Source organism: Globicephala melas, chromosome 11 (genome assembly GCF_963455315.2).
Source record: "Globicephala melas chromosome 11, mGloMel1.2, whole genome shotgun sequence".
In the NCBI taxonomy this organism is placed as follows: domain Eukaryota; kingdom Metazoa; phylum Chordata; class Mammalia; order Artiodactyla; family Delphinidae; genus Globicephala; species Globicephala melas.
Window position 1 is genome coordinate 67,810,642 of NC_083324.2, and position 27,244 is coordinate 67,837,885.

General features: G+C 37.3%; 1 protein-coding gene across 2 annotated transcripts in view; it reads left to right on the forward strand.

The window, feature by feature from the left end:
• DNAH8 (dynein axonemal heavy chain 8) overlaps positions 1–27,244 on the forward strand; it is a 310,370-nt gene that overhangs the window by 166,389 nt on the left and 116,737 nt on the right. For both annotated transcript variants that reach the window (XM_030870835.2, XM_060307337.1), the window contains 12 exons: positions 4,338–4,501; positions 5,715–5,907; positions 8,701–8,823; positions 10,387–10,517; positions 12,711–12,864; positions 14,166–14,330; positions 15,821–16,047; positions 17,890–18,008; positions 20,433–20,536; positions 21,560–21,736; positions 23,520–23,687; positions 24,209–24,424. In XM_030870835.2, coding sequence (XP_030726695.2) covers positions 4,338–4,501; positions 5,715–5,907; positions 8,701–8,823; positions 10,387–10,517; positions 12,711–12,864; positions 14,166–14,330; positions 15,821–16,047; positions 17,890–18,008; positions 20,433–20,536; positions 21,560–21,736; positions 23,520–23,687; positions 24,209–24,424 — 1,941 coding nt within the window. The remainder of the gene's footprint in view (positions 1–4,337; positions 4,502–5,714; positions 5,908–8,700; positions 8,824–10,386; positions 10,518–12,710; positions 12,865–14,165; positions 14,331–15,820; positions 16,048–17,889; positions 18,009–20,432; positions 20,537–21,559; positions 21,737–23,519; positions 23,688–24,208; positions 24,425–27,244) is intronic.

A 27,244-nucleotide genomic window follows, 5' to 3' on the forward strand; every position in this document is an offset into this window, starting at 1 on the left:
CATGAATTAGTAAATGGATGGAATGTACTCAACAGAATAGTCTAGATTTTAATACAGAGGTCAATGCCCTAAGTAAAACTCAGTAAGCATTGAGGCTGTCACCAGATGTCTGAAGGCAGACTCATGAAAAAGCAATTAAGGGTAGGTCTGAGATTTGAAAAAAAAAAAAAAAAACACAACAAGATTGATATATTTGCTAAAAAAAATTGGTGAAGGAGATGAGGATTAATTGTCATAGTTCACTATACATTCATTGGGCCACTTACACACCATCTGGGCATAAGCTTATGTCCTGGGGAAGCTCCAGCATGGAGTTTCAGAAGGTCTGAGTGTCTGAGATAATTTTCTGTGGTTAGGTCCATCTATTTTCCAGTGGGACTATTGTTCAATTTACTGTGCCCATATACATATTTTTCTGGAAAGCTTTGGCCTTCCTGGTATCTTTCCATCAAAGCTTCTTTTGTTTTATGGATGTTTATCAGCTTCACTTCCTCACATTTCTTTACCTCTTTAACCCGTTTTGTACAAGTTTTCATTTCCACTGCTCTCATCAAGGTCACCAGATTCCTCCGTCTTGCCAAATCCAAGGGTTGGTTTCTTCTTCCTCTGACTTGACGCTTTAGCAGCATTTGACGTAAATGATCCTTCTAAACACTTTCTTCACTTGGCTTCAGAAGGGCCTCTTGCTCTTGGTTTTCTTCCTACCTCACTGGCTACCTTTTCTAAGTCCCCACTCTTTCCCCTCCTCTAAATACTGGAGTGCACTTGATCTCCATGTTGGGACCTCATCTCTACCTCCATTCGTACTCAGGTAGCCTCATCCAGCTTCATGGCTTTAAACACCATCTCTGTGCTGATGAGTTCAAAGTCAGCACTTCCATCCCAGGCCTCTTTGCCCGGCTCCAGACTTGTTTCTTTCTTTTTTAAAAATTTTTTAGCCTCACTGCACAGTATGTGGGATCTTAGTTCCCTGACCAGGGATTGAACCTGCGGCCCCTGCATTGGAAATGTAGAGTCTTAACCACTGGACCCAAGCCTGGGAAGTCCCCCCACTTGTTTCCAGCAGCTTAGTAGACACCACTGCTTCAATGTCTAATAACTGTCTCAAAGTTAACAAGTTCTTAAGTATGATCCTCCCTCAGAATTTTGTATCAATTATCCTGCTTCTCAGGCTAAAATACAGGGCTCCGTCCTTGATTTGTCTCTCTTATTCCCTACATCCAATCCATCAGCAAGTCTCAGTAACCAGGCTTTCAAAATATATACGGAAGCTGAGCGCTTATTGCCATCTCACAGCGATCACCCTGCCTGGTCCATCGCCTGCTCTCTGGACCATGCAGCGGCTTCCTAACCAGTCTCCTTGCTTTCTTCTTGCCCTCCTAGAATCTGTTCTTTACACAGTCCTAAAATGCTTTTTAACAAGCACATCAGAGATCATCATTCCTTCTTAAAACCACCAGTAGATTCCCAGTTACACTTGCAGTGAAACACAATGCCTAGCTCTGGCCTGTGAAACTCACCCTGAGTCGGCCCCTGCTTACTCCTCTTCCCTTCCATCGTTCTGCTCCAGCCATGCTGCCCTTCTCACTGTGCCTTGAACACCCCAAGTTTTTCATGCCTCTGGGCCGTTATACTTTGTTTGACTCTTTCTCGTTATTTTTACCTTCAGAGAGGGTTTCTGGGATCATTCTCTCTAAAACAACTGTCCACGACCCCATCACAGGCATTATCTGTCTCCTGACTCTACTTCATTTCTTCTAACCATGACTTTTATCATTGTTATTTGCCTGTCTGTTTATCAGTATATTTGTTTCTTATTTATTGTCAGGCTCTCCCACTCGAATAGAAGGTTCCTGATGGCAGCAGATTTAGCTGTGCTATTTACCATGGTATCTTTGTAAGGGTCGTGGGAGGTGCTCAAAAATACTCATTCACTCAAAAAACGAATGAATCTTCCTCCTCTCCCCAACCCCAAATAAGCAGCCTTCTTTGTATCTTTTCTTCAAATTTCTCATTTTCACAAAGCACTCCTTTAATCCACTCATGCCTTGTGTATCCCTTTATATTACTTTACATAGCTTTAAAGCAGAAGCAGGTGAGAAAAGAAAGAAGCTGACAAAAGTTAAAAGGAAATGTTGGAAGATAAGGAAAGAAGCAGGTTAATAAATGAGAAGAAAAGGGAAAGAAAGGACTTTATTTAATTCTACTGAATAATTGCTTCAGTTGCCAACGGCTGCCATCTTAGCTGCAGTCTTACAGGAAAGAAAAAAAAGCAATATTCACATAGCCTTATCCCTTTATTTTTGCATTTTTGTAATATAAGTGCATGTTTTACATTTTGGTGAGTAGAATGAACATTTTATCTTGGAATGGAACTGAGAGCAAAGAGGGAAATTGAAAGGTGATTGTTAACATAACACTTCTCTTTATTCTATATCTCCTCTTGCTACCTGCTGTTTTAACTTGCACTGTGAATTAGCCTATAGAAATTACTCTACAAACTCAATAGGGTACTTTTTCCATATGGAAAGGACATATTCCATGAATAGGTACTAAAGAAAGCATTTGCTTTCCTGAATTAGTCATGTAGGCAGTCTGCTTTGTATCTCCAGAGTTATCATTGTTTCACTTTCAAAAATGATGCTGATGGTATCAACTACAATCTTTACACTTGGCCAGCAATACTTCCCACACCTGACACCTCAAATTTATCCCTTAACTGGTACCTCTCTTTATAAGAATGTGGACTGTGTCATGTTATAGCTTTGCCTATTTGGATTCTAGAAGTGGGTAGAAATAAGTAAATTAGTGTTCCAACAAACAAGCAAAACTCACAAAAACCACCAAGTAATTATAGCAGTATGTCAGAATTGCCTGCCCATTTATTGCAGATATACAGACATATGAAAGCATGTTGACTGAGTTTGGATCCATAAGTGAAATCTAGATCATGATAAACGAATGTATTTGTGGAAATCCAAATGCACTCAGGACCTTAGTCAAAGCCATCTATAGAAGATGATCATTATTGACTTTAGATGTGAACATTCATTATTCTTAACTGAATGACAGACGGCTCACACTCAGTGTTTTGTTATGACGTATTCCCGTATACACACTAATAATGATTAGGAATGCTTATTCCTACAATTCACATCATTTTTAAGAACTCAGGGGACAGTGGCTTGTTCAAAGCCAGCTCATGGTGGTAGAACAAAGGAGTTGGAGTCTGCATCCAGTGCATTATTCTTCAGTCCATCCTATTCAAGGTCTTAGGGTCTTTTAAATTCTGTGCTGGTTTATTTATGATGTGTCTTTTTCCCCATCAATGCTGTGACAAAAATATAAACTTAATTTTAGTTTATTTACTCAGCCTATTTTATTTAAAATAGGAACTGTGAAATAAAATCATTCTAAAAGCAGTTGTGTTTTTAGGTTTTTAAAATAATTAATTATTTAAACATCATTATTGAAGTATAATTGCTTTACAATGGTGTGTTAGTTTCTGCTGTATAACAAAGTGAATCAGCTATACATATACATATATCCCCATATCGCCCGCCTCCCTCCCACGCTCCCTATCCCACCCCTCTAGGTAGTCACAAAGCACCGAGCTGATCTCCCTGTGCTATGCAGCTGCTTCCCACTACCTATGTCTTTACAACTGGTGGTGTATATATGTCCATGTCACTCTCTCACTTCGTCCCAGCTTACCTTTCCCCCTCCCCGTGTCCTCAAGTCCATTCTCTACGTCTGCATCTTTATTCCTGTCCTGCCCCTAGGTTCTTCAGAACCATTTTTTTTTCTTAGATTCCATATATATGTGTTAGCATATGGTATTTGTTTTTCTCTTTCTGATTTACTTCACTCTGTATGACAGACTCTAGGTCCATCCACCTCACTACAAATAACTCAGTTTCATTTCTTTTTATGGCTGAGTAATATTCCATTGTATATAAGTGCCACATCTTCTTTATCCATTCATCTGTCGATGGACACTTATGTTGCTTCCATGTCCTGGCTATTGTAAATAGAGCTGCAATGAACATTGTGGTACATGTCTCTTTTTGAATCATGGTTTTCTCAGGGTATATGCCCAGTAGTGGGATTGCCGGGTCGTATGGTAGTTCTATTTTTAGTTTTGTAAGGAACCTCCATACTGTTCTCTATAGTGGCTGTATCAATTTACATTCCCACCAACAGCGCAAGAGGGTTCCCTTTTCTCCACACCCTCTCCAGCATTTAGTTTGTAGAGTTTTTGATGGTGGCCATTCTTGTGCTTTTAGTTTTATCTGAAAAGTAAATTGAGAGTATTACATTTTGTTTCCCAACTCTAGGTGAAGATGCTGCCTACTCCTTCTAAATTTCATTACATTTTCAATCTGCGAGATCTTTCCAGAATTTGGCAAGGAATGTTAACCATAAAAGCCGAGGAGTGTGGTTCAATTCCTGTTCTCCTGTCACTTTTCAAACACGAGTGCAACAGAGTAATTGCAGACAGGTGTATATCACAGTGCTTGAGTTTAAATGTACTATATAAGTAGTTTATACTACTAGAATAATTCCTGCATTATCTGCTCAAATAAGTAGAATAAAGGAGTATTATCTTAAATTGCTCTGGGGCTTGTGAAGCATGGATGTCATTTCCCACCTGCTGGTGGGAAAACGCTCTGCCAATTTCCTTGAGTATTATTTCAACAGGACATTTAAAAAAATAACCACATTATCAGAACGTTGATAACATTCAGAGGAAAATTTTGTTAGGTATAATTTCTAAAAAGTTTGAGGTCTGTGTAGTGAGAGCTCTGCTGCATGGTGACATCTGGTACATAAGCTTAGTCATCTTTCTGAGCCTCTGTTCCCTCCTCTATAAAATACGATGGCAATGCTGGTCTTACAAAGCTGTAAAGGGCCTACCACAGTGTCCCATGTAGGTGGTATCTGTCAGATGTTAGTCCCACTCCTTCCTCCCTTACCCCCTCTGAAGTCATATGTCTGAAAAGGACCTTCATATACTGTGTGCCCACAAACCTAGAAAGAGGATCCTCACCCACTACTGACTGTCAACTCCATGCTTCTATTGCAAGTTTTAGGGACCCTGAACCTCACCCATGGGACTCATCTATACTGTTAAAGAAAAAAGTTATTTGTGACACTTGTTGAAACAATAAGACTCTCATACTTTATTCAAGACTATCATGAGAGGTATAGGGCCTATGCAGTGAGCTTTTGCAGTAGGGGTGAGAAATTGGGCTCAACTCCAAATACAACAAGGAAAAAGTGGGAATTTATAACTGAGGAACAGGATGGAGGAGTTTGGTGGATGCGAAAGTACTAAGAGGAAATAAGGGAGGTCTGGGAGGATTCTGGCTAAATGGATTTAGCAGGATTCTTGCTAAAATTAGATGGTGCAAAGAAGGACATGGAAGTCCAAAACTGGGGCTTAATAGGGAAGAGGATTCAGAAGAGCCTAAGTTTGGCCAAGGAGAGACTCTTTGTCAGTATTTTCTATAAGTGATACTATCAATATTATAGCTCTCTTGGTTGGGGTTACATCTGCCTCTGGTCAGAAGGCAGAACATATTGTTTCCCTGTTCTGAGGTAATGGAGATACAGGATGGGGGCTGAGAGGAGGTGGAGAGGGGTTGAAAGCATGTTCAGTTAGAAAAGTTGGCTTCCTATTTTGCATTTTTACTCCTGTATTTTTGTTTCAGATTTATAAGTCCTGATGATGAGCAGTGGTTTAATGCACATCTTATTCGTGCAGTTGAAGAAAATGTTAGCCCAGATGTGGGATCATATATTCTTCCTGAACCATACTTTGTAGATTTTCTCTGTGAGATGCCTGAACCAACTGGAGATGAACCTGAAGACACTGTGTTTGAAGTGCCCAAAATCTATGAATTGGTATTTATTTTCAGCTTTTTGGATCACTTACCTAACCAGATATTTGCCATAACTTGTACGATAGTTATATGTTATGATTCGTGTCATCATACACCAAGTAAAATATTAATTTCAATGAAATTTAGCAGCAATCCCATTAAAGTCAGATATAAGACAAGTACGTGTACAATTATCACAGTTATTTAATATTGGTTTGAAAGTTCTAGGCAGTGCAACAAAAATGACAAAAAAGAAAATAGATGTAATTATCAGATAGGAAAAAACAAAAATATCCTTATTTGCAGATGATATGATTATCTCTTAATTTAATCCAAGAGAATTTAAAATCTGTTTCAACTACTAAGAGTTCAGTTAGATGACCAAGTATGATATAAATATGAAACTGCATAACTATCATCTATATCAGAGGTTGGCAAATCACAGCCAGTGGTCCGAATCCAGCCTACCGCTGGTTTTTTGTTAGATTCATGAGCTAAGAAGGGTTTTTATATTTTTTAATGGGTAGAAAGAATCAGAAGAATAATAACATTGTGTGACATGAAAATTATATGGAATTCAGATTTCATTGTTCAGAGTTAAAGTTGTATTGGAACACAACATGTTTTCTATGACTGCTTTTGCACTACAGTGGTGGAGTTGAATGACCACATGGGCCACAAAGCCTAAAATATTTACTGTCTTGCCCTTTACAGAAGAAGGCTGCCATCTCTTGCCAAACAATCTCAAGACAGGAGATGCAACATAAAAGTATTTCATTCAACAGCAACAAATATGTAAAATATCTAGGAATAAACGCGATAAAACTTTACTTGGTTAAATGGCAGCACATTGTTTTCCCTAAATTAACGTATAGGTTTAATGAAGCTTGAAACAAGACTCCAAAGAGATTTTTTAAAGAGGGTTACATAACACAGTAGTTCTGAAGTACATGTAGGTCAAAGAATTAGATGGAGAGAAGCAATTTACAAAACAAATACGTGAATATTGACTTCAGAATAATTTGGCTACATAAACAATGTAAAAGTTCTGTCCATTTTTAAAGCTCCATAAGCAATATTAAGAAGCAAATAAAAACTGAGAAATATATTTGTTATTTTACAACCTTAATTACCACAGATAGGAGTTAGTGCTAGGGTTCTTTTTTAACTTTTTAAATTAGTTAATTTATTTATAACATTTTTATTGGAGTATAATTGCTTTACAATGTTGCATTAGTTTCTGCTGTAAAATAAGGCGAATCAGCTATATGTATACGTATATCCCTATATCCCTCCCTCTTGCGCCTCCTTCCCACTCTCCCTATTCCACCCCTCCAGGTAGTCACAAAGCACCAGCTGATCTCCCTGTGCTATGCAGCTGCTTCCCACTAGCTATCTATTTTACATTTGGTAGTGTGTATATGTCAATGCTACTCTCTCACTTTGTCTCAGCTTACACTTCCCCCTCCCCGTGTCCTCAAGTCCATTCTCTACATCTGCATCTTTATTCCTGTCCTGCCCCTAGGTTCATCAGAACCACTTTTTTTTTTTTTTTAGATTCCATATATATGTGTTAGCATACTACTGTTTTTCTCTTTCTGATTTACTTCACTCTGTATGACAGACTCTAGGTCCATCCACCTCACTACAAATAACTCAGTTTCATTTCTTTTTATGGCTGAGTAATATTCCATTGTATATAAGTGCCACATCTTCTTTATCCATTCATCTGTCGATGGACACTTAGGTTGCTTCCATGTCCTGGCTATTGTAAACAGTGCTGCAATGAACATTGTGGTACATGACTCTTTTTGAATTATGGTTTTCTCAGGATATATGCCCAGTAGTGGGATTGCTGGGTCGTATGGTAGTTCTATTTTTAGTTTTTTAAGGAACTTCCATACTGTTCTCCATGGTGGCTGTATCAATTTACATTCCGACCAACAGTGCAAGAGGGTTCCCTTTTCTCCACACCCTCTCAAGCATTTATTGTTTGTAGATTTTTTGATGATGGCCATTCTGACTGGTGTGAGTTTTGATTTGCATTTCTCTAATGATTAGTGATGTTTTGATTTGCATTTCTCTAATGATTAGTGATGTCGAGCATCCTTTCATGTGTTTGTTGGCAAGCTGTATATATTCTTCGGAGAAATGTCTATTTAAGTCTTCTGCCCATTTTTGGATTGAGTTGTTTGTTTTTTTGATATTGAGCTACATGAGCTGCTTGTATATTTTGTAGATTAATCCTTTGTCAGTTGCTTCATTTGCAAATATTTTCTCCCATTCTGAGGGTTGTCTTTTCGTCTTGTTTATAGTTTCCTTTGCTGTGCAAAAGAGTTTCATTAGGTCCCATTTGTTTATTTTTGTTTTTATTTCCATTTCTCTAGGAGGTGGGTCAAAAAGAATCTTGCTGTGATTTATGTCATAGAGTGTTCTGCCTATGTTTTCCTCTAAGAGTTTTATAGTATCTGGCCTTACATTTAGGTCTTTAACCCATTTTGAGTTTATTTTTGTGTATGGTGGTAGGAAGTGTTCTAATTTCATTCTTTTACATGTAGCTGTCCAGTTTTCCCAAGTGCTGGGGTTATTGACGGAAGAGGTCAGGAATGACTTCATACTGGAAATCAACCAGTTAGGTTTCAGACCTCTGAAAATGGAAATAACTAAAAGTCGACTAATCCATGACAAATGTTTGGAAATCTGTTAGGTTTAAAAAAAATTTTTTTAGAATTACTTTTGAATGTCTTTAGAATTGCTGCTTTCCTAAATTTTGCATCTTAAATATTATTTTTTTCTCTCTCCCCCCCACCCATAGGTACCATCCTTTGAATTTCTGTCTGAAAAACTCCAGTTTTACCAGAGGCAGTTCAATGATCTCATTAGAGGAACATCTCTTGATCTGGTGTTTTTTAAAGATGCAATGACTCATCTTGTTAAGGTTCTAAGTATTGACTGTTTACTGATATAAATAGATCATATAAAAGCTTCGTAAATTTCACAGATAAACTTTTTCAGAGAATAAATATATAGTATTGGGTAGTGTATAGAAGAGAGTCTATAGGTTGAGTCAGTTCACTGTCTCACAAAACAAAGGCTTAATCAGAAACCGCTTATTTGAATCCGCCTACATGGAAGCAAATATTTTTCAAGGGCAAACTGATGGGTTTTGTGTTCAGAGCTTTTGACTCGCTGAGTCAAAGAGTTTTACTTTCCTAGACAGTAACTTGGAGAACCCTATGAAAAAAATATTCCCTCCTCAAATTACATTTTGATGTGATGGGAATCCTGTTCCCCATGGAGGAAGAGTTGATGCTTAAAAAAATGTCAATTTCATGATTGGCTTACAGATTATGGGCGAACTGATGGGGAAAGGGGAAAGGTGGGTGTATAGGACTGATAAAAAATAGAAACCAACTAGAGGCAGCACCAGAAAAGGAGCATGGCTTGATCCAAGTCTGAAGGGCTGCAGAAAGGAGTTGTTTATTTGTATAATTTGTAGATCAAAAAAGGAGTTTCTCCAACAAAGTAGGATAGGGAGGAGTTTCTTTTTGCAACTCTTCTCCTCATGAAGAGGAGGCAGTTAACTCTGTGTTTATTACAGAATCATCTTCTACAAAACCAGTGAATTTCCAGGTGCTCTAGGATTGTTTCACATTCATCTATTCAGCAAGTATTATCGAGTACCCACTGTGGCTAGATCTTGGGGGCCTGGAACCCTGTTCTGGGTGCAAAACCACATAAGTGATTAACATATTGAAAATATAATAGAATTGATACATATCAAGGTGTCTGCCATCTGTAAAACTTGAATTAAAAAAAATTCTGTGTACTAGTGATAATGAATTTAGTGATCTGTCTAGACTTTCTTCCTAATCAGTGACATTAATGTAAAAGACAGCTTTTTAGCAGTGTCTCCAATTGGCCTGCATAAGATTCGAGCCACAATTTGAGCCTTATCCTCCCTGAAGGTATCAACCATAGAAAAGCAACATAAGGCTAAAGGCTGTTTCCCTAAGTTTTTTTTCTGCAAATGTCTTCCTACCCCATTTTAAGTAGAATTTTGGTACTTTAAAAATTTTTTCATTGGCAGAGATATGATAGAGGCAGTATTTGTTGTAGAGCTAGGTGTCTACGTAAGTCAGTGTGTTAGACTGATGATAATAAGCAAACAATTCTAAACTTCTTTCTACAGATTGGGAAGAGCAGTTCCATTATCCATTGAGTCTGAAAATAATAAAATTACACACACACACACACACACACGGAAAATAGTTTTGAAATTGGAGATGGGAAGGCCAATTTGTTCTCTTTTTCATGATGTAAATATAGATGGGCAAGGAAAGAACTGGAATTGAATAAGTCAATATGAAACCTTTTGCATTAAAGGAAAAAGTCTAATGTAGTCTAGAAGCATATGGTCAAACCTTGGACCCATTTAGTGCAAGCAAATGTAAACAGTTGAATTCTATTTTCAAACATATACTATTTTGTTTCAAAACAGATTTCACGAATAATCCGAACATCATGTGGAAATGCATTGCTGGTGGGTGTTGGTGGTTCGGGAAAACAAAGTCTTTCAAGATTGGCTTCTTTTATAGCTGGGTATCAAATATTCCAGATAACATTAACCAGGTAAGATAAAATGAAACGCCGGTATGTTTTCTTCTATGGTTAATTTCACTGGAGTAAAATGTTTACTTAAAAATTTACAACAATTCGGTTGTATTTCTTTTTCAAGTAAACTTTGTATTTGAGTGTAACATACATAAAGAAATGTACACAAATCATGGGTGTCAAAAAGTAAGTACACCTATGTAGTTAGCTCACAGATAAAGAAATAAAACATCACTAGCACCCGGAAGTACCCCTCAGGGTCCCGTCCCAGTCACTACCCTCCCAACGGGAACAATATTCTGATTTCTAAGCCCATTGATCGATTTTGCCCATTTTTTAGCTTTATGTCAGTCAAATCATATGGGATTTACTCTTTTGTGTCCAGTTTCTGTTGCTTGCGCTGTTTGTGAGATTCCTCCATGATGCTACATGTAGCAGTAGTTTGTTCATTTTTATTGCTGTGGAGCCTTCTGTTTTACCACATATTACCACAATTTGTTTATCCGGTATACTGCTGATAAACATTTGTGGGGTTTTCTTTTTGCACATATAGCTGTTATGAATATTTTTGTACATATCTGAGGATACTCCTAGAGATAGAAGTCCTGGGTATAATGATGCAAGGGGGAGTGAGTGAGGAGACAAGACAGAGGAGGAAACCTGGAGTGGTTTCCAGAAACCCAGGAAGTAGAGAATTAGCCTGAAACTGTGGATTAAATTAAAGCATGAAAAGTGGTGACTAATGTTTCAAAACTTTCAGTGCATTGGATGGGGGCAGAAGCCACGTTGCATGAAGGAGGTGAAGAAGCAGAGATAATAAGTTTAGAAACTCCTCAAGAAGCTTAGCTATGAAAGAAAGAAGCGAGAGAGGTCAGGACCTAGAGAGGGGTGTGCTGTGACTGTGTCTGTATATTGCAAAAGCAATACCTAACAGTCAGTTTAATTTTTAAAAATGAGCAAAATGGCTTTGTGACTTAACTGACTGGTCAGTGAGAAGGTAACCCTAACAGCACCAGGCCACACCACCTCTGAGGAAGGATGTGGGCTGTGTTGCTCTCATAGGTGCAGCTACTTCTCAGCAAATTAACTTACCAGCTTCCCTTTTTAATGAATTCTCCCCCTTGGGAATTATCTGACAGGACGTACGGTCTCTTTTTGATGACATTCCTTTTGCCGAGGTCTACAAGGTTTTTAACTAAAGTGCCACCCAGAAGGACTTCTAAGGCACTCCTAGTTTAAAACTAGGCTATTTATTCATTTAAATGTACGTATGCTCCATCATCTCTAATGCCCACAAAAACCTTTACAAATAGGTAATTATCTTCATTTTGCAGATGAGGAAACAAGTTGACAAACGTGAAGGAACTTTTCTAAAGCTGCAGAGCAGGGATTTGAACCCTGGTCTTTCTGGTTTCAATGCCTGTAATCTTTCCACTAGACCCTATGGCTTACACAAAACTCCCTATTACCTACACTGTGAAGCCTCCTTCAAATAAGGGTGTCTTTATAATCCCTTTCATCGATCTACCCACACGGCTTTATATGCAACACTTAAGAAAATGTCTGCTTTATTTTTACACATCACGTGGCTTCTGGTAGCACATTCCTTTTGCAGGAAACAGAGTAAACAAAAAAAACCCAAAAGACCAAGATCTTCTCTTTTCATAATCCGTAACCACATAATTGTAACACTTCTATTATTTATATCACATTGCATAATGCATCTTTTTCTGAAGGCTTTCTCTGAATCTAGCCATTTAGTAAGACATGCAAATGACCACTTTATGTAATTCATCATTAATTTTATTTGTAATTTATCTTGTTTTCTCACCAATCTAAGCTCACCCAAATTTCAGATTAGTTTTAAATATTATACATATATTCACTTGGGCAAAAAAATCTGTTACTGAGGACTGTCCGACTGTAGAGAATAAAAGTTCATTTCCCTGTTCCCAGTTATTGTTCCTGAGCCACTTCTGGTAAATTCCCCATTTCTCACTTCTCAAACTAAATAAAACCTATTTATGTAGAGTGGTAACATATAGCTATTTAGCTCTGTGTTTTCTAGCAGGCACTGTTACTTAGTATCTATTGGAGCAGATGCAGATTATGCTCTAATTATCATGGATTATATTGTGTTTTGAAATAAATTATGATTTTATATATATATATATTTTTTAATTTAAAACCTCCTGCCACTTCTCTTTTTAGGTCTTATAATGTCAGTAACCTAACAGAGGATTTAAAAGCTTTGTACAAAGTTGCTGGTGCTGATGGCAAAGGCATCACTTTTATCTTTACTGACAATGAAATAAAAGATGAGGCATTTCTAGAATATCTCAACAACCTGCTATCTTCAGGGGAGGTATGTCTCAAAAGCAGAGAAAGAGCTTGTATTTTAAAAATGTAAATCCAAATAGAAAAAGCAGCAGCCCTTCAGAAGTGAGGCCATTTAGCACACATTTTTCATTTTAGAAATGATTAATGTATAAGGTTCAATAGATTTTTTGAAGTTTCTCTGAAATTAATGCTGTTCATCTCCAGATATTTTATATGCCTTCTTCCATCTTAAATATGGTTCCTTATTTGTCTCTTCAGTCTTCAGTTGGATCCTATAATTTATTTTAGGAGAAGCAAAGTTTATCTATCTATCTATCTAATAATCAGGAGTATAGAATGATTGAAAGAGTTCCACTAACTGCAAGTAAGTAGATGTTTGTGTCACCACTGCTGACACCACTTATATCAGCACTTCTGTGACCACCCACATGCTGGTACTTCATTAGTAGTTTGCACAGGACTCAGCGTAGTTGGACTTATGGCTAACATTTATTACAGCCACACAGTAAGGATTCACAGCTGGATCAGTAAAGAAAAAGACACATTGGGGGAGTCTGGGGAAATCCATGTGCATACTTACTATGTTCTCACTAAAGGGTCCATACGGAATGTGTTTTCTGTCCACATGAAGTGAAGTGCAGAAACACATGTGCTGTTTCTGTTTCGGGAAGCCCATATGAGACTCTGAATTCAAGGTCTTCTTGGGAGCTGGTTGTGTAAGTCATTCTCTGCCTGGCCACTACTGCCAAAATTCCAGACTCCCAGAAGGAAAGTAGATGTTCACCATCTATCCCAATGTTTGTATAAATAGTCTAGGCACAGTGGAACAACCTTATCAATTAGTAATGGAGGAGACATTCCAAAAGCCCAGCTCCCAGATGCCAGGCAAGGGCCAGCCCTGCAAGCACACCCTTCTCAAGATCAGACCTGCCGTGTGAACTTTTCCTTTCACAGTGGTGTGTATTGATGCTTACTGGTGCACGATCTAGTTAACTACTTTGGAACCAGAGTTGAGACTGACTGTGAGTCAGAACAGAGGGCATCGCTGGACATTTAAAGAGATGATTGGAATGGTAGAGGAGATGGCTTTTTGGTAATAGCTATTTGAGCCAAAGGAAACATAATTTGCTCCTGATTGAGCTAATGAATAAAAAGTTGCACTCTTGTAATCTCTGGCAAACTAGGGATTTGATTGTGGAGATGCAGGAAAATATATGAACAGAGATGACATGTGAGGGGAGGGGAGGGGAAGGGCCAGACTTCGGCAGTGCATTGGCTGTTGGGAACTCTTAAAACACTGAACACTCTCTTGTCTATTCCTCAAAGATCTCCAGTTTGTTTGCACGGGATGAGATGGATGAAATCACCCAAGGGCTGATATCAGTGATGAAAAGGGAGCTACCTCGCCATCCTCCCACCTTTGATAATCTGTATGAATACTTCATTTCAAGATCAAGGAAGAACTTGCACGTTGTTCTCTGCTTTTCTCCAGTGAGTTTTTATTTTATTGATTTCTGTGTAGGAGGAGTTACTTCTTTGAATGTACTCGGTTCTTGGAATGTACTTTTGCTGATGAGATGATTTGTCAGAAATGAACACTTGTTACATTGAATTAAAATCAACTCTTTACTAACACCAATCTTCACTGACCAAAATCTCATGACAAAGTGTGAAAATTTAAAATATTCATCTTATCAGTGATTATTGCCTAGCCTACAACTTTCATTACCTAGAGACAGAGATTATTTGATTTGTAAGAGGTTTGGTGATGTAGTCTTGTTCAGCTCTACCCCCAGTAAAGACATACCATCTAGAATGTCCCTGACGTAGGATTGAATGTCTCTGTCTCATTGTGCTGTCCAGTATAGTAACCATTAGCCATGTGTATCCATTTAAATTGTGCTCAGTTAAAATAAAGTAAAAATAAAAATCCAATTTCTCAATCCCACTAGCTGCATTTCAAGTGCTCAATAGCTACCTGTGGCTAGTGGCTACCATAATGGAAAGCACACATATAGAACATTTCCATCATCACAGAAAGTTCTATTGGGCAGCTCTGCTCTTGGGGGGAAGGGGAGGTATCTCACTAACTTATAGGGCAACTTGCTTAATTTTTAGATAGTCTGATAGCCAGAAAGGTCTTCTTTACAAACAGTGGAATTTTGTCTTTGTTTTTTCCCCTGTGATTCTTTTTTTTTCCCATTTATTTATTTATTTTTGGCTGCATTGGGTCTTCATTGCTACTGTGCCTGGGCTTTCTCTAGTTGTGGCGAGCGGGGGCTACTCTTCGTTGTGGTGCGCAGGCTTCTCATTGCGGTGGCTTCTCTTGTTGTGGAGTGTGGGCTCTAGGCGCCCGGGCTTCGGTAGTTGTGGCACGTGGGCTCAGTTTTTGTGGCTCGCGGGCTCTAGAGTGCAGGCTCAGTAGTTGTGGCGCATGGGCTTAGTTGCTCCATGGCATGTGGATCTTCCCGGACCAGGGCTCGAACCCCTGTCCCCTGCATTGGCAGGCGGATTCTTAACCAGGGAAGTCCCTTCCCTGTGATTCTATTTGTCCTGTAAAATCAACCTGATCCCTCTCCCACATACAGCTCTTCAGATATTTGGAGAAAGTTTTTGCAGACTCCCTAAGTCGTTCCCTTTTTAGACCAAACACCTCCCGTTTCTTCTGCTGCTCTCACGTGCCCTAGTGTCCAGGCCTTTCACGGTCCTGGTCATCTCGCTCTAGAAGAGGTCTGGTTTGTCAGTTTCCTCTTAAAAGGTAGCTCCTAGAATTGAACAGATATAGTCTTAGGATAGGGAGAGTGTGGAAATATTACTTCCTTTCATCTGGACACTTCATTTACATATTAATGCAGCCCAAGAAGGTTCCTGAAAAAAAATTTGTGGTGTCATATGCTATTGACTCAGAATATATAAACGTCCCTCTGGCTGACTTATAATCCTTTCGTGTTTCTAATGCTTTTTTACTTTTCTGTCGATAGGTTGGTGAGAAGTTCCGTGCCCGCTCTTTGAAATTTCCTGGCTTGATATCAGGCTGCACCATGGACTGGTTTAGTCGCTGGCCGAAGGAGGCTCTGGTTGCGGTGGCCTCCTATTTCATTTCAGGCTATAGTATCGTCTGCTCTAGTGACACCAAAAGACAAGTTGTAGAAACAATGGGCCTCTTTCACGACATGGTTTCAGAGAGCTGTGAAAGTTACTTCCAAAGGTAAGTGACATTACATAAGCATGATAACTACAGAAACACCAAGTTCACTCCAAAGAGGAATTAAATGTAACGTCCAGTAAGAGACTCGTCATAGTGATTGAGCACGAAATCCCAGCTAAATCCCACTTAGATATTTTTCCTTGCTTTGATGTTCTAGTGATTATGTATAGAAACGATGATAAGTAAGCAAGATTTAAAAATTAACTAGTATCCATACTTAAGTATCTTTTTCCCTCCAGACCTCAAAGTAACAGACGCTTAAAATAAATCATTTTATTTCATTTGCTTAATTTAATTATTTTTGGAAATGACTTAAAATAATTCATTATAAACTGTTTAAAATTAGTTTCTTATTCAAGTGCATTATTTATTTTGATTAAAGAAATCCACTCTTCTAAAGTTTCATTATTGCCTTATGCTAAGGGAACATTTAGATTTTGTATTTGCATCATTTAATCTTACCCATGTTTTCATGCCAAATAATTATGAAGCTAAATTTTAATTGACTGCAGAACAGTCCAGTCCCTAAAAGCAGAAATGGTGTTCATGATGTGAAAGCTGGTGTTGGCAGTTCAAGAATATAGCATTTTTTCCCAAAGTGTGATAGTCACTGTGTACTATTGCTCTGAATAAAGATGGGCCACCCTGGGTCTCTAGAACTAAGGCTTCTTCCTTAGGGTTAATGCACAGGCTTTAGGGAGTGCAGAACCTCCCAGAAAGACTAGGCCTATTTTTCTGCATAGAGAGTCTGGGTAACACTTTAATTGATTTTCCAGGGGGGCGGGGGTTCCTATCTCACAAGTTTGTTTATCCTGTATCGTTTTCTTTGTTTAAATCCATACTTGGACCATCCTCTTAAATAATTCTAGATCATCTCCCAGATTCTCTTGGTAAATCCGTGTGTATTAATCCTCTCCATTGGGAAGATTTTCTTTCTACTTAACTTGAACTCCACCCCTACTACCATCAACTGTGGAGCTACAAAAACCTACATCTTTATTTTTTTTAATTTCAGTGTATTTTCCAAAGTTTTCATATCCTCTTAGGTGGTAGAAGTTTATTCTGAAAGCAATATTTATATAATGCTTTAAAAATAGTCATATGTATGCCAAAGTCCTTAAAAATTTTTTTAATGTTAAAAATCTTCAGAACTCCAAAAGTGAAATTTTAATATAGAATAAATTTAATTTAATATAAAAATATAATTTTATAGTATGTGAAGATCTCTTCTTTGACCTGAGTTTCTCCTGTATAAAATTATTCCTTTTATTTATTTCTATTGTTAAATGTAATTATTATACTAAAGCCCATAGTGAGTTGAATGTTTGAATCGAGTGTGCCTGATTTCAAGGACTATCCAGCGATTTAGGGGAGAGATTGGTTTTCACCTTTGTAAGCCTGGGTTACTAGCAGAGAAGAGGTGTGTAGCAAATACCAGGTGAATGAAAACGGATCTCAGCACAAGTTCATTTCAACCACTTATCCCTACTATTTGTACAGAATTTTAAAGTTTACAAAGTGTGTTTATGTTTACATAAGCTGTTTTATTTTTGGATTTTCACAAAATTCTGGGAGGTGTAGGGCAGTGATTCTTTTCTGAGTTTTCCAGATGAGGAAACAGAAGCCCAGAATGGGCATAGGGTCAAGTCAAAACATCAATTAGAGATTTAGTGTTCTTTCCGCCTCACCTCTAGGTTTCCATTCACAATTCCTGCCCCCTTGCTAGTGAGTCACTCTCCAGAATTACACTGATTTCACAGTGAGAAGAGCGTCTCTGTTGACATTTTAGGAGAGTATGTCAGAATGATAGATGTGAAGATCTTTTTTCTTTTCTGCTTTCAGTTACCGCCGAAGAGCACACGTGACTCCCAAGTCTTACCTCTCATTTATAAATGGTTATAAAAACATTTATGCTGAAAAGGTGAAATATATTAATGAACAAGCTGAACGTATGAATATTGGTAAGTGGAACAGAATCTTATCTTTTAGGGCTTGTCTGATAGGGATGCCACTATTTTGTTTGGTGGATATTGTTGTATTTGAAAACAAAATATTGATTTTCTTGTTAGTAATAGATTATTTTGAGGGATACACTTATGGGTCTTTTGACCTGTCAAGAAACTCTGGGCAGAAAAAAATCTAAACAGAGGTGGGCTGTTTTTTTTGTTTTGTTTTGTTTTTTTTAATGGATGTTAACTAAATTTATTGAGGTGATCATTTTGCAATACATACATATATCAAATTATTATGATGTCCACCTTAAACTAATATAATGTTACATGATAATTAAAAAAAAGAATCTATATTCAGCCATAAAAAAGAACGAAATAATGCCTTTTGCAGCAACGTGGATGGACCTAGAGACTATTATACAAAGTGAAGCAAGTCAGACAGAGAAAGAAAAATATCATATATTATCACTTACATGTGGAATCTAAAAAATGATACAAATGAACCTATTTACAAAACAGAAACTGACTCACAGATTTAGAAAACAAACCTACCGTCACCAAAGGGGAAAGAGATGGAGGGGAGGGATAAATTAGGGGGTTGGGATTAACATGTACACACTACTAGATATAAAATAATCAACAAGGACCTACTGTATATAGCACAGGGAACTCTACTCAGTACTCTGTAATAATCTTTATGGGAAAAGAATCTGCAAAAGAAGAGGTATATGTATATGTATAACTAAATCACTTTGCTGTACTACTGCAACTAGCACAACACTGTAAATCAACTATACTCCAATATAAAATAAAAATTAAAAAAAAAAGAATCTGTTCTGTTCGTATATACCATGTATGTGACCACTGTGTGCACACAAGTGACACTGACTGTAAAGTAGTAAAACTAATTTCACCAGCTATAAGGGAAGACAGTTCTCTATATTATAGTTAACACATTTTATTTGTAGCTGCTGTGATAGAGGTGGGCTGTTTTTCTTCCAGAACCATTTTATTCAACTCCTTCAACTTTGGGTCCACCCTGTTGGTCAGCGAGTCACCACAGTCGCTGAGTTGCTGCTTGCAGATGGGGGAAAAGCCAGCCCTTGGGAACACCACAATTTCAGTTTTTGGTTTCATTACAATTTCCCTCAATTTGTGTAAACTTTGCCATGTTAATGCTTCTCAAATTTCTAACAAAGAAAAAGACAAAACAGAAACAAAAATGAACAAATAAAAACAAAAAGAGAGTTTACGTGAGCAATGATTTTATGAGTGTCTAGTGTATGTAGCATAAGCAGGAAAAGTGTAAATGGGGACCGATTTTATGTCCAGAAAGCATTTGGCCCAAATAATCCAAAACACCTTAGTGCTGTCTTTTCACGTCTACACAGAACGTGGTCACAAAGCATAAAGGTCTGTGAAGGTATGGTGACGATAAGAACCCTATGAGAGAAACTTTCTTCTGTTGTCTTTCTAATGGCTCACCTTCTTGAAGCTTGTCTATATGATGCTCTAGACTCAGGGGTGTGCTGAAGCTACTTGCACTGGCTCATGAGAACTGATGGTTAAATTAGGAATTTCATGATCTGGTTGCTAACACAGCCTTTATTAAAAATTAATTAACTTACAATTAAATTAATTATGTTAAAAGTGAGGGCAATAAATACTCAAAACTCATTACTTCTTAGCAATTTTTACTTTAATTTACTCTTATTAATGTTCTTGAGGAACATTATTATTTCTGTTCTATCTGTGTGGTAGAAATATTATATAATGGTGTGTTACTGAGAACCTCTTGGTAGCTTGAAATCAGACATGGTGGGAGTATTTACACCACAGAAACTGGAAACCATACAAACGAGTGCCCTCACCCCAGACCCTGATGCTAAATGCTTACCAACACCACTCCATCAGGAGCCCAGCCGGAATGTGAGAAATTTAGTTAACCAGTTATTTTTCACTAGAGCACTGAGATTCTCAGAGCCAGTTGCAGAAGTTTTAGCGGTTATTTTCATTTTTATAGCAGAGAACCACAAAAAACATTAATATATTATCTGTCTCATTTGCCATGTCAGCTGCAATATGATTCAAAGGCAAAAAAAATGATAGTTACAAAGCCAAGGAAAGCATAAGTTTGTCAAAGAAGTTCCCTGGCTACATTCAGCTTACTCATTATAGCAATGTGACTTTCCCTTAAATGTAACTAGATGATATTCTTCAGTCAGAGCTATTTTCTTCATTTCCTGATGAAACTCTCAGAAAATTGGTCAGTATTGTTGCTCCTAAAATATGTATATTTTTAAAGCATTTTGTCCATAATTATTTTGTGTTTGTTATAGTACAAATTATGGTGCCTTATAAGTAGTAAATACTGAATAACTGTTTGATGAGGGGATAGTCATATACTCAGTGTATATGTGTGTATTTGTAAAGGTCTTGATAAGCTGATGGAGGCAAGTGAATCTGTTGCAAAACTCTCTCAAGATCTTGCAGTCAAGGAGAAGGAGTTGGCAGTGGCATCTGTAAAAGCAGATGAAGTGAGTTGGCATTTATTTTATCACTACTGTGAGGAATATTTTTCCATATTAAAAAAAAAAAGCATTGTTTAAAAACGTTATTAAAAAGTAAACAGGGTATAAGCCTACAGACTATTTCTGGTAAGATAATGTTTACAAAGACCATTAGATATTTTTGTTTAACTTATACCAAGACATACCTAAACTATTATATCCTCTACTTGGTCTAAGACTATTTTTTTCTTCCCTGGTTCTGTCTGTCTCTCTTGTTTTCTGTCATCTGTTTAGGAAATTTCTGCTTGACTGCAAGTTATATTTGGTCTTCTCTTTAAGTTCCCTGCATGCTCTAGGTTTCTGGGATAACCCAAGTCCCATCTGAAGTTTGTGTCGAGGAAGGAAAAGGATAAAAAGAAGAGTTGGTTGAGTTTGTTTGTTTTTTTAAAGATACTCTTTCCAAGTTGATAGGGATATATGTGTGCTGCTCCTTTATCTACAACTCCTCCCCCCAGTCTCAGACCGCTTTCAGCTTCCACTCACTGACAGTCAGTTAAGAATGGATACTTAAGTCTTGACCCTTAGCCAGTTACTGAAATGAGAGAGAGAGAGCATAGGAGAGACATTTAGGATATGACACCTGGTAGGCACTTAGCACCCTGACGTATGGTAGGCACTCAATAAATATTAGCTATTTTTTTTGTTATTACATGAGGCTTAATATGACTTCTGACTTTATTCTCTTGCACTGACGTTAAATAGTTTTAAATTTCTAGAAATTACATAGAATGGAAATATCATTTTTCTGAAAGCTTAAAATATTTATTTATATAGTTCATGCCTCAGAGAAGCTTAGGAAATAGAAGACTGCAAGACTGCTCAAAGGAGTTACTTTAATACACCTTAAAATATAGACAACTTAGATGGGGAATAAATTTGCTCTTACTCTTGTTTTACATTATATTGAATAAATATTCTCTCACTGCTCAAATATGTTAATTGTGCTGGAAAGGTTTCTATTTACCCTCATATGTTTCCTCAATTTAACAGGTATTAGCAGAAGTCACAGTAAGTGCTCAGGCTTCAGCCAAAGTAAAAAATGAAGTGCAGGAAGTAAAAGACAAAGCCCAAAAAATAGTGGATGAAATTGATAGTGAAAAAGTAGTAGCTGAGACCAAGCTCGAGGCGGCTAGACCTGCACTGGAAGAAGCAGAAGCAGCCCTGAATGTGAGCAGTGCGTTGTTATCTCTCGCAACACAAGTCCTAGCAGGCACCATGTTCTGTTACATGAAATTAACTGTGGAATTTTTGTAATCAGGAAACTGAATTGAATTCTTAATGTGATTTATAATTTCTGAGTGTTGAAACAAATGTTTCTGTTGATTACATTTCCTAAGTTCTACCTTTTTTAAGTCTTTACTTCCCATAACTTATTTTCATTCTCAGATCAGCTTTCCATGAGAACCGAGGAATAATGCTAGTGATTATTGGCTTAAACTGTAGCCTAAGGGATTCAGATTCTTTAGAGAGCCTTCTCAGTTACTTCAGCATCCCAACTAGCCTATGTCTTGCAGCCTTTAACCTTTTAAAAAATCCCCTTGTGGTTCCCATTGCTCTTAGGATTAAAGTCCCGAGCTAGGTATCCACAGCTGTGAGGCAAGAAGATCTCCATTTGCCTCTCATGACCACATGATAGATGATCTGGAGTAAAATTTACTTAACTCTCTTGGGTCTCAGTCAGGATTCTAATTCTTCATTGATCCTTGAAGGATCAATGTAAACATAAAAGTAATGAATAGTTTGCTGGGCACATAGGAAGTACTCAATAAATATTAGTGCTACTGCTGTGATAACCTGGCTCCTGTCTACCCCTTCAATTTTATCTCTTGTCATTTTGTCCCTGCACACAGTATGATCCAGCCATACAGAAACAGCTACAGGCTTCTGCAGTAATCATGGTCTGTTACCTTTAAATGGGTCTCTCCCTCTGCCAGGAATGCTTTCTATTTTTCCTAACTTTCACTAACTAGTAAGAGTCAGTCTTCAAGACCAAGCTCAGATCTCACCCCTTCCAGAAAGTTTTCAATTCTTCTGGACCTCCTTTGTTTTCCTGTAACTCCTATACTTCTAACATGGCAAATAATCATAGTTTAGGGTAATTGTGTTTTCTCTCTCTTTTCCTTGGAGGATTCTGAGGACAGGGCTGTTTTTGGTTTGCTTTTGTTTTATATGGGAGAATGCTTGTAGTTGTTAAATACATGAATAGTTGTTAATACATGTAGTTTTTAAATAAATGAATAGATTTAGGATCATCATTTAATAAAATCATGACAATGACCAGGACACATTCTCCACCCTAACTCCTTTTGTGGGTCCTATGATAACACACAAGAGACTGATCACTGGACCAAACAAGTCTTAGGAGTTTTTTAGTGATCATATGATGTCCCAGTCCTTCTTGACTTGAATGTCAAGTAATATCTTATTTCAAACCCGGCTCACAGATAGAAACTTCCAAAAATATTTTTATGAGCCATATGTTACAATAACTTTTCTTGTCTCCTTCGAATTCCTCTCCGTTCCATGGACAGTGCAGCCCTCAAAATGAAAACTGAAGGTGAGGTTTCTGATATTCAGGACCTTGCCCCTCTTTTAATATCCATGTAATATAGATTCTGTGCTTTGAAGATGCAAATTATCTAAATGTTACACATGAATGATGGTTGTTGCTAACAGAGGTCTGGGGTGGTGGGCAATGAATGGTAGTGATATACTAAAGCAATTCATTGTGGGCTACAGGGGAAAAAATGAAAACAGAGAAAGAAAGCCCAATTTAAACAATGAAAGAGCCATTATCTTGGGATGCAAACCCTTGAGGAGATAATGTCAGGGATTGGGGAGAAAATATGTTTTAAAGTTTTCTACTTTAATTATTTAAAAGTATGAAATTTCCACATGACTAGGAATACTGCTTAACAAAAAATATTCTGATCCCTAACCCTAAATACAGACTATCAAGCCAAATGATATTGCCACAGTCAGGAAACTTGCAAAGCCCCCTCATCTTATTATGAGAATCATGGACTGTGTTCTGTTACTATTTCAAAAGAAAATTGACCCTGTCACTATGGATCCAGAAAAACCTTGCTGCAAGCCATCATGGGGAGAGTCATTAAAAGTAAGTAAAATCTATCTCTGTAAGTCCTGTGAGGTGTACCAGGTGTCCACATCCCAGGATACTCCATATAGACCAGACACACTGGCAGACAGTAATCAGTCATTGTGTACTGGAGAGTTTTTCTTAAACTGCATCTCCAAAAATGTAAGTGGGGAAAGATTTTAAAGCTGAATGCCCTCTTTTTATAAAATCTGTCCAGAACCTGTAGGTAGTATTGGCACAGTCTTGATGTCATCCCAACCCAGTCTCCAAAGGGGGGTTTGTGTGGTTGGGGGCATTTAGATGCACTCACTAGATGGGAAACTTACATTGTTTTTCTTCTTTACTCTTCACTATAGAAACGGGAAGACAACCTGCAATTTATAGCTTTAGGTTGACTACTCCCATAGTCTTGATTTGTATGTCTAGAGCAAATCAATTATTACTTCTTTGAAAAAAATTCAACTTAGAAGTACATGCTAACTCAGGAAGAAAGTACACATTTTCTTCCAGAGCTTACAGGCTGTAATACTATTTTTCAGTTGATGAGTGCGACGGGATTCCTGTGGAGCCTTCAGCAGTTCCCCAAGGACACAATAAATGAAGAGACTGTTGAGTTACTACAGCCATATTTTAACATGGATGATTACACTTTTGAAAGTGCCAAAAAAGTCTGTGGGAATGTGGCTGGTCTGCTGTCTTGGACACTTGCTATGGCAACATTTTACGGTGTCAACAGAGAAGTGTTGCCTCTGAAGGTAAAAGTTTCCCTTCCTCTCCCAGTAAATCAGTTCTTAATAAAATCATTCATTGTTATTGCTGCCATTAAAAGACACTGTATGTCCTCTCACAAGTTCTCATTCTTTTTATATCTGTTACATGTTTCTTGGCCTTGCAGACAAGAAACCAAAATCAACTTGTTAACTTAAACTAGAAGTGAACTTATTGGGTATAATAATTGAGCTATCATGAAAGAAAACTGGCTTTAAAGTTTGGAGATTAGGTTTGGAGACTGAATTTGATTACGATATTCCAAACAAATTTTATGAAAATTAAGATCAACACCTAGAAATGTTTTAAGTTTCAGAGACAGGAAGAGAACCTTATAGGCATCTAAGAAACAAAGTTTAAAAGGTTGCTTACAAAAGAGGAGCGATCAGGATGTGCACAGACTTGCCACAACCCTAAATACTAGAAAATAATGGAAAACATATGCAGAGTACTGAGGAGGAAATTACTGGGGTCCAAGAATTCAGTCGCTGGCCAAGCTGCCCTTAATGGGAACAAAAGACAAAAAGACATTCTTAAGGATTCGATTTAAGTGTTGAGGGATAAACACACACTCTCTCTGTCTCTTTCACACACACACACACACACACAAACACACACCCCATCTATACTGGGCCAGATTGTCCTTTATGTCTGAGAGAACAGAAATACATTCTCAGGAGTGCAAAGGATTCATAAAATATATCACCCAGACACACACTACCCCCAATCCCCGCCCCCCAGCCTGTCCCATAAAGCTAAAAGTGTTGAAAGTGGTTGCTCTTTCCACTTTGTTGAAAGTGGCATGGAAAGTGGTGAGCGGGTGGGTGGCAGAGGGTTACTGTTTTCTAATAAGCCTTATAGAAATGGCTGCTTCTTTAAATTCTGCACATAGGTAGCTTTGAGAAAATTTAAAATTTTAACAAAGGGAAATGATGAGCAAATATAGCAAACACACCCAAACAAAAAGATACCAAGAGAGAAATGTTACTATAAATGTAGAATTCAAGAAAAAATAAGCACTTAGAAGAACAGTTATTTTTATTGATAAAAATTATGATCCACAGTGAGACTTAATTGTAATAATGCTTTATGCGATAAATAAAATAGCATCAAGTTACATAAGGCAAAATCCATTAATAGTTTAAGTGGAGTTTTTTAACAAAAAAGACAATCCTGTAATTTGATATTGTGGCATATGCTATCAATCCACAACAGGTCTGGTAGGCAGAGGGCCAGCTTTAGAAGGGACGGTGCTTGGCTCACTGCTCTGTTATCACCCTCTTAATTTTTAAACAAGGGGTTCTGCATTTTCATTTTGCACTTTTATGTAGCCAGTCCTGAGTAGGCATAAATTAATAATTATATAGAGATTTTGCACTATATTATTTTTAAAGTTGAATAGCTACATTGAACTTTCTTCATATGAACAAAGAATATCAAATTATTTCCAGTGTCCAAGAAACATTTACAAAAATTGATGATATTCAATTGTAGAAGAAGACTTTGATTCAATTCCCCAAAGCAAAAATTTCTGAGACCTCATTCTCTGACTATAACAATAAAAATAAAATGCTTATTTTTTTTAAAAAAGCTAGTCACTTCTATTTAGAGAATGATGACAAAAAGCTAGTTACCAAAGCTTTTGTGATGCGGCCAAAATGCTACCTTCTCAGCCTTTAAGTGAATCAAAGAAACTAAACACTCCAGTATATATATACTCATTTATAAGCATACACACACACACAGACAATTTAGGGAAAGTAGAAAGAGCTAATAAAAATAACATTAAAAATTAGAAAAAAGTAGTAAAATTAAAGAATTGGTGCTTTGCAAAATATATATATATGAGATATGTAATGAATATAAAAGATAAATCCATATAATTACAGATTATAGGTTTAAATAATTAAAAAGCAGAATCTAAAGTTATTTGTAAATATGTTAGAAAATCTAAATGAACTTAAAATTTCCTGAGAAAAATAGCTGATTTCAAAAAAACAAATATTGAGAAAGAAAATAAGAAAGTTACAAAGGAACTTCAACCCCAGAAGGCTCTAGGGCTATATTACTTTACTGATTAATTACTTTAAATTTATAAGAAACATAAGTATCATGCAATAGGACTTAGAGAAAGAGGAAAAACTACTATTATAGTAATTTCACTTCAAAAAATCTTTACCAAGAAAACAATCCTAAATGTTTACATACCCAATAGTATTCATCACAGCATTATTTATAATAGTTAAAAATGGGCAGAAGACTTCCCAGGTGGCGCAGTGGTTAAGAATCCATCTGCCAATGAAAGGGACCTGGTTTCGAGCCCTGGTCCGGGAAGATCCCACATACCGTGGAGCAACTAAGCCTATGTGCCACAACTCCTGAGCCTGCGTACTGCAACTACTGAAGCCCACATGCCTAGAGCCTGTGCTCTGCAACAAGAGAAGCCACCACAGTGAGAAGTCCATGCACCACAACGAGGAGTAGCCCCCGCTCGCTGCAACTAGAGAAAGCCTGCATGCGGCAACGAAGACCCAACGCAACCAAAAATAAATTAAAAATAATAATAACATAAAAATGGGGAGTAGGGGAGAAAGATATGTCTAAAGGTAAGGCAAAAGTTAAGTAAATTATGATATATCCAAATTGTGGGATATTATGCAGCCATATAACTAATGTTCATGAAAAAGTGTTTAAGGATGTGAGGAAATTATATTACTCTAAGTGAAAAAAAAAATCAAAATGCTAGTTATCCACTTCTTGACACAATACTCACAGACTCTTTCTGGGTAAAATCATGAGTAATTTTT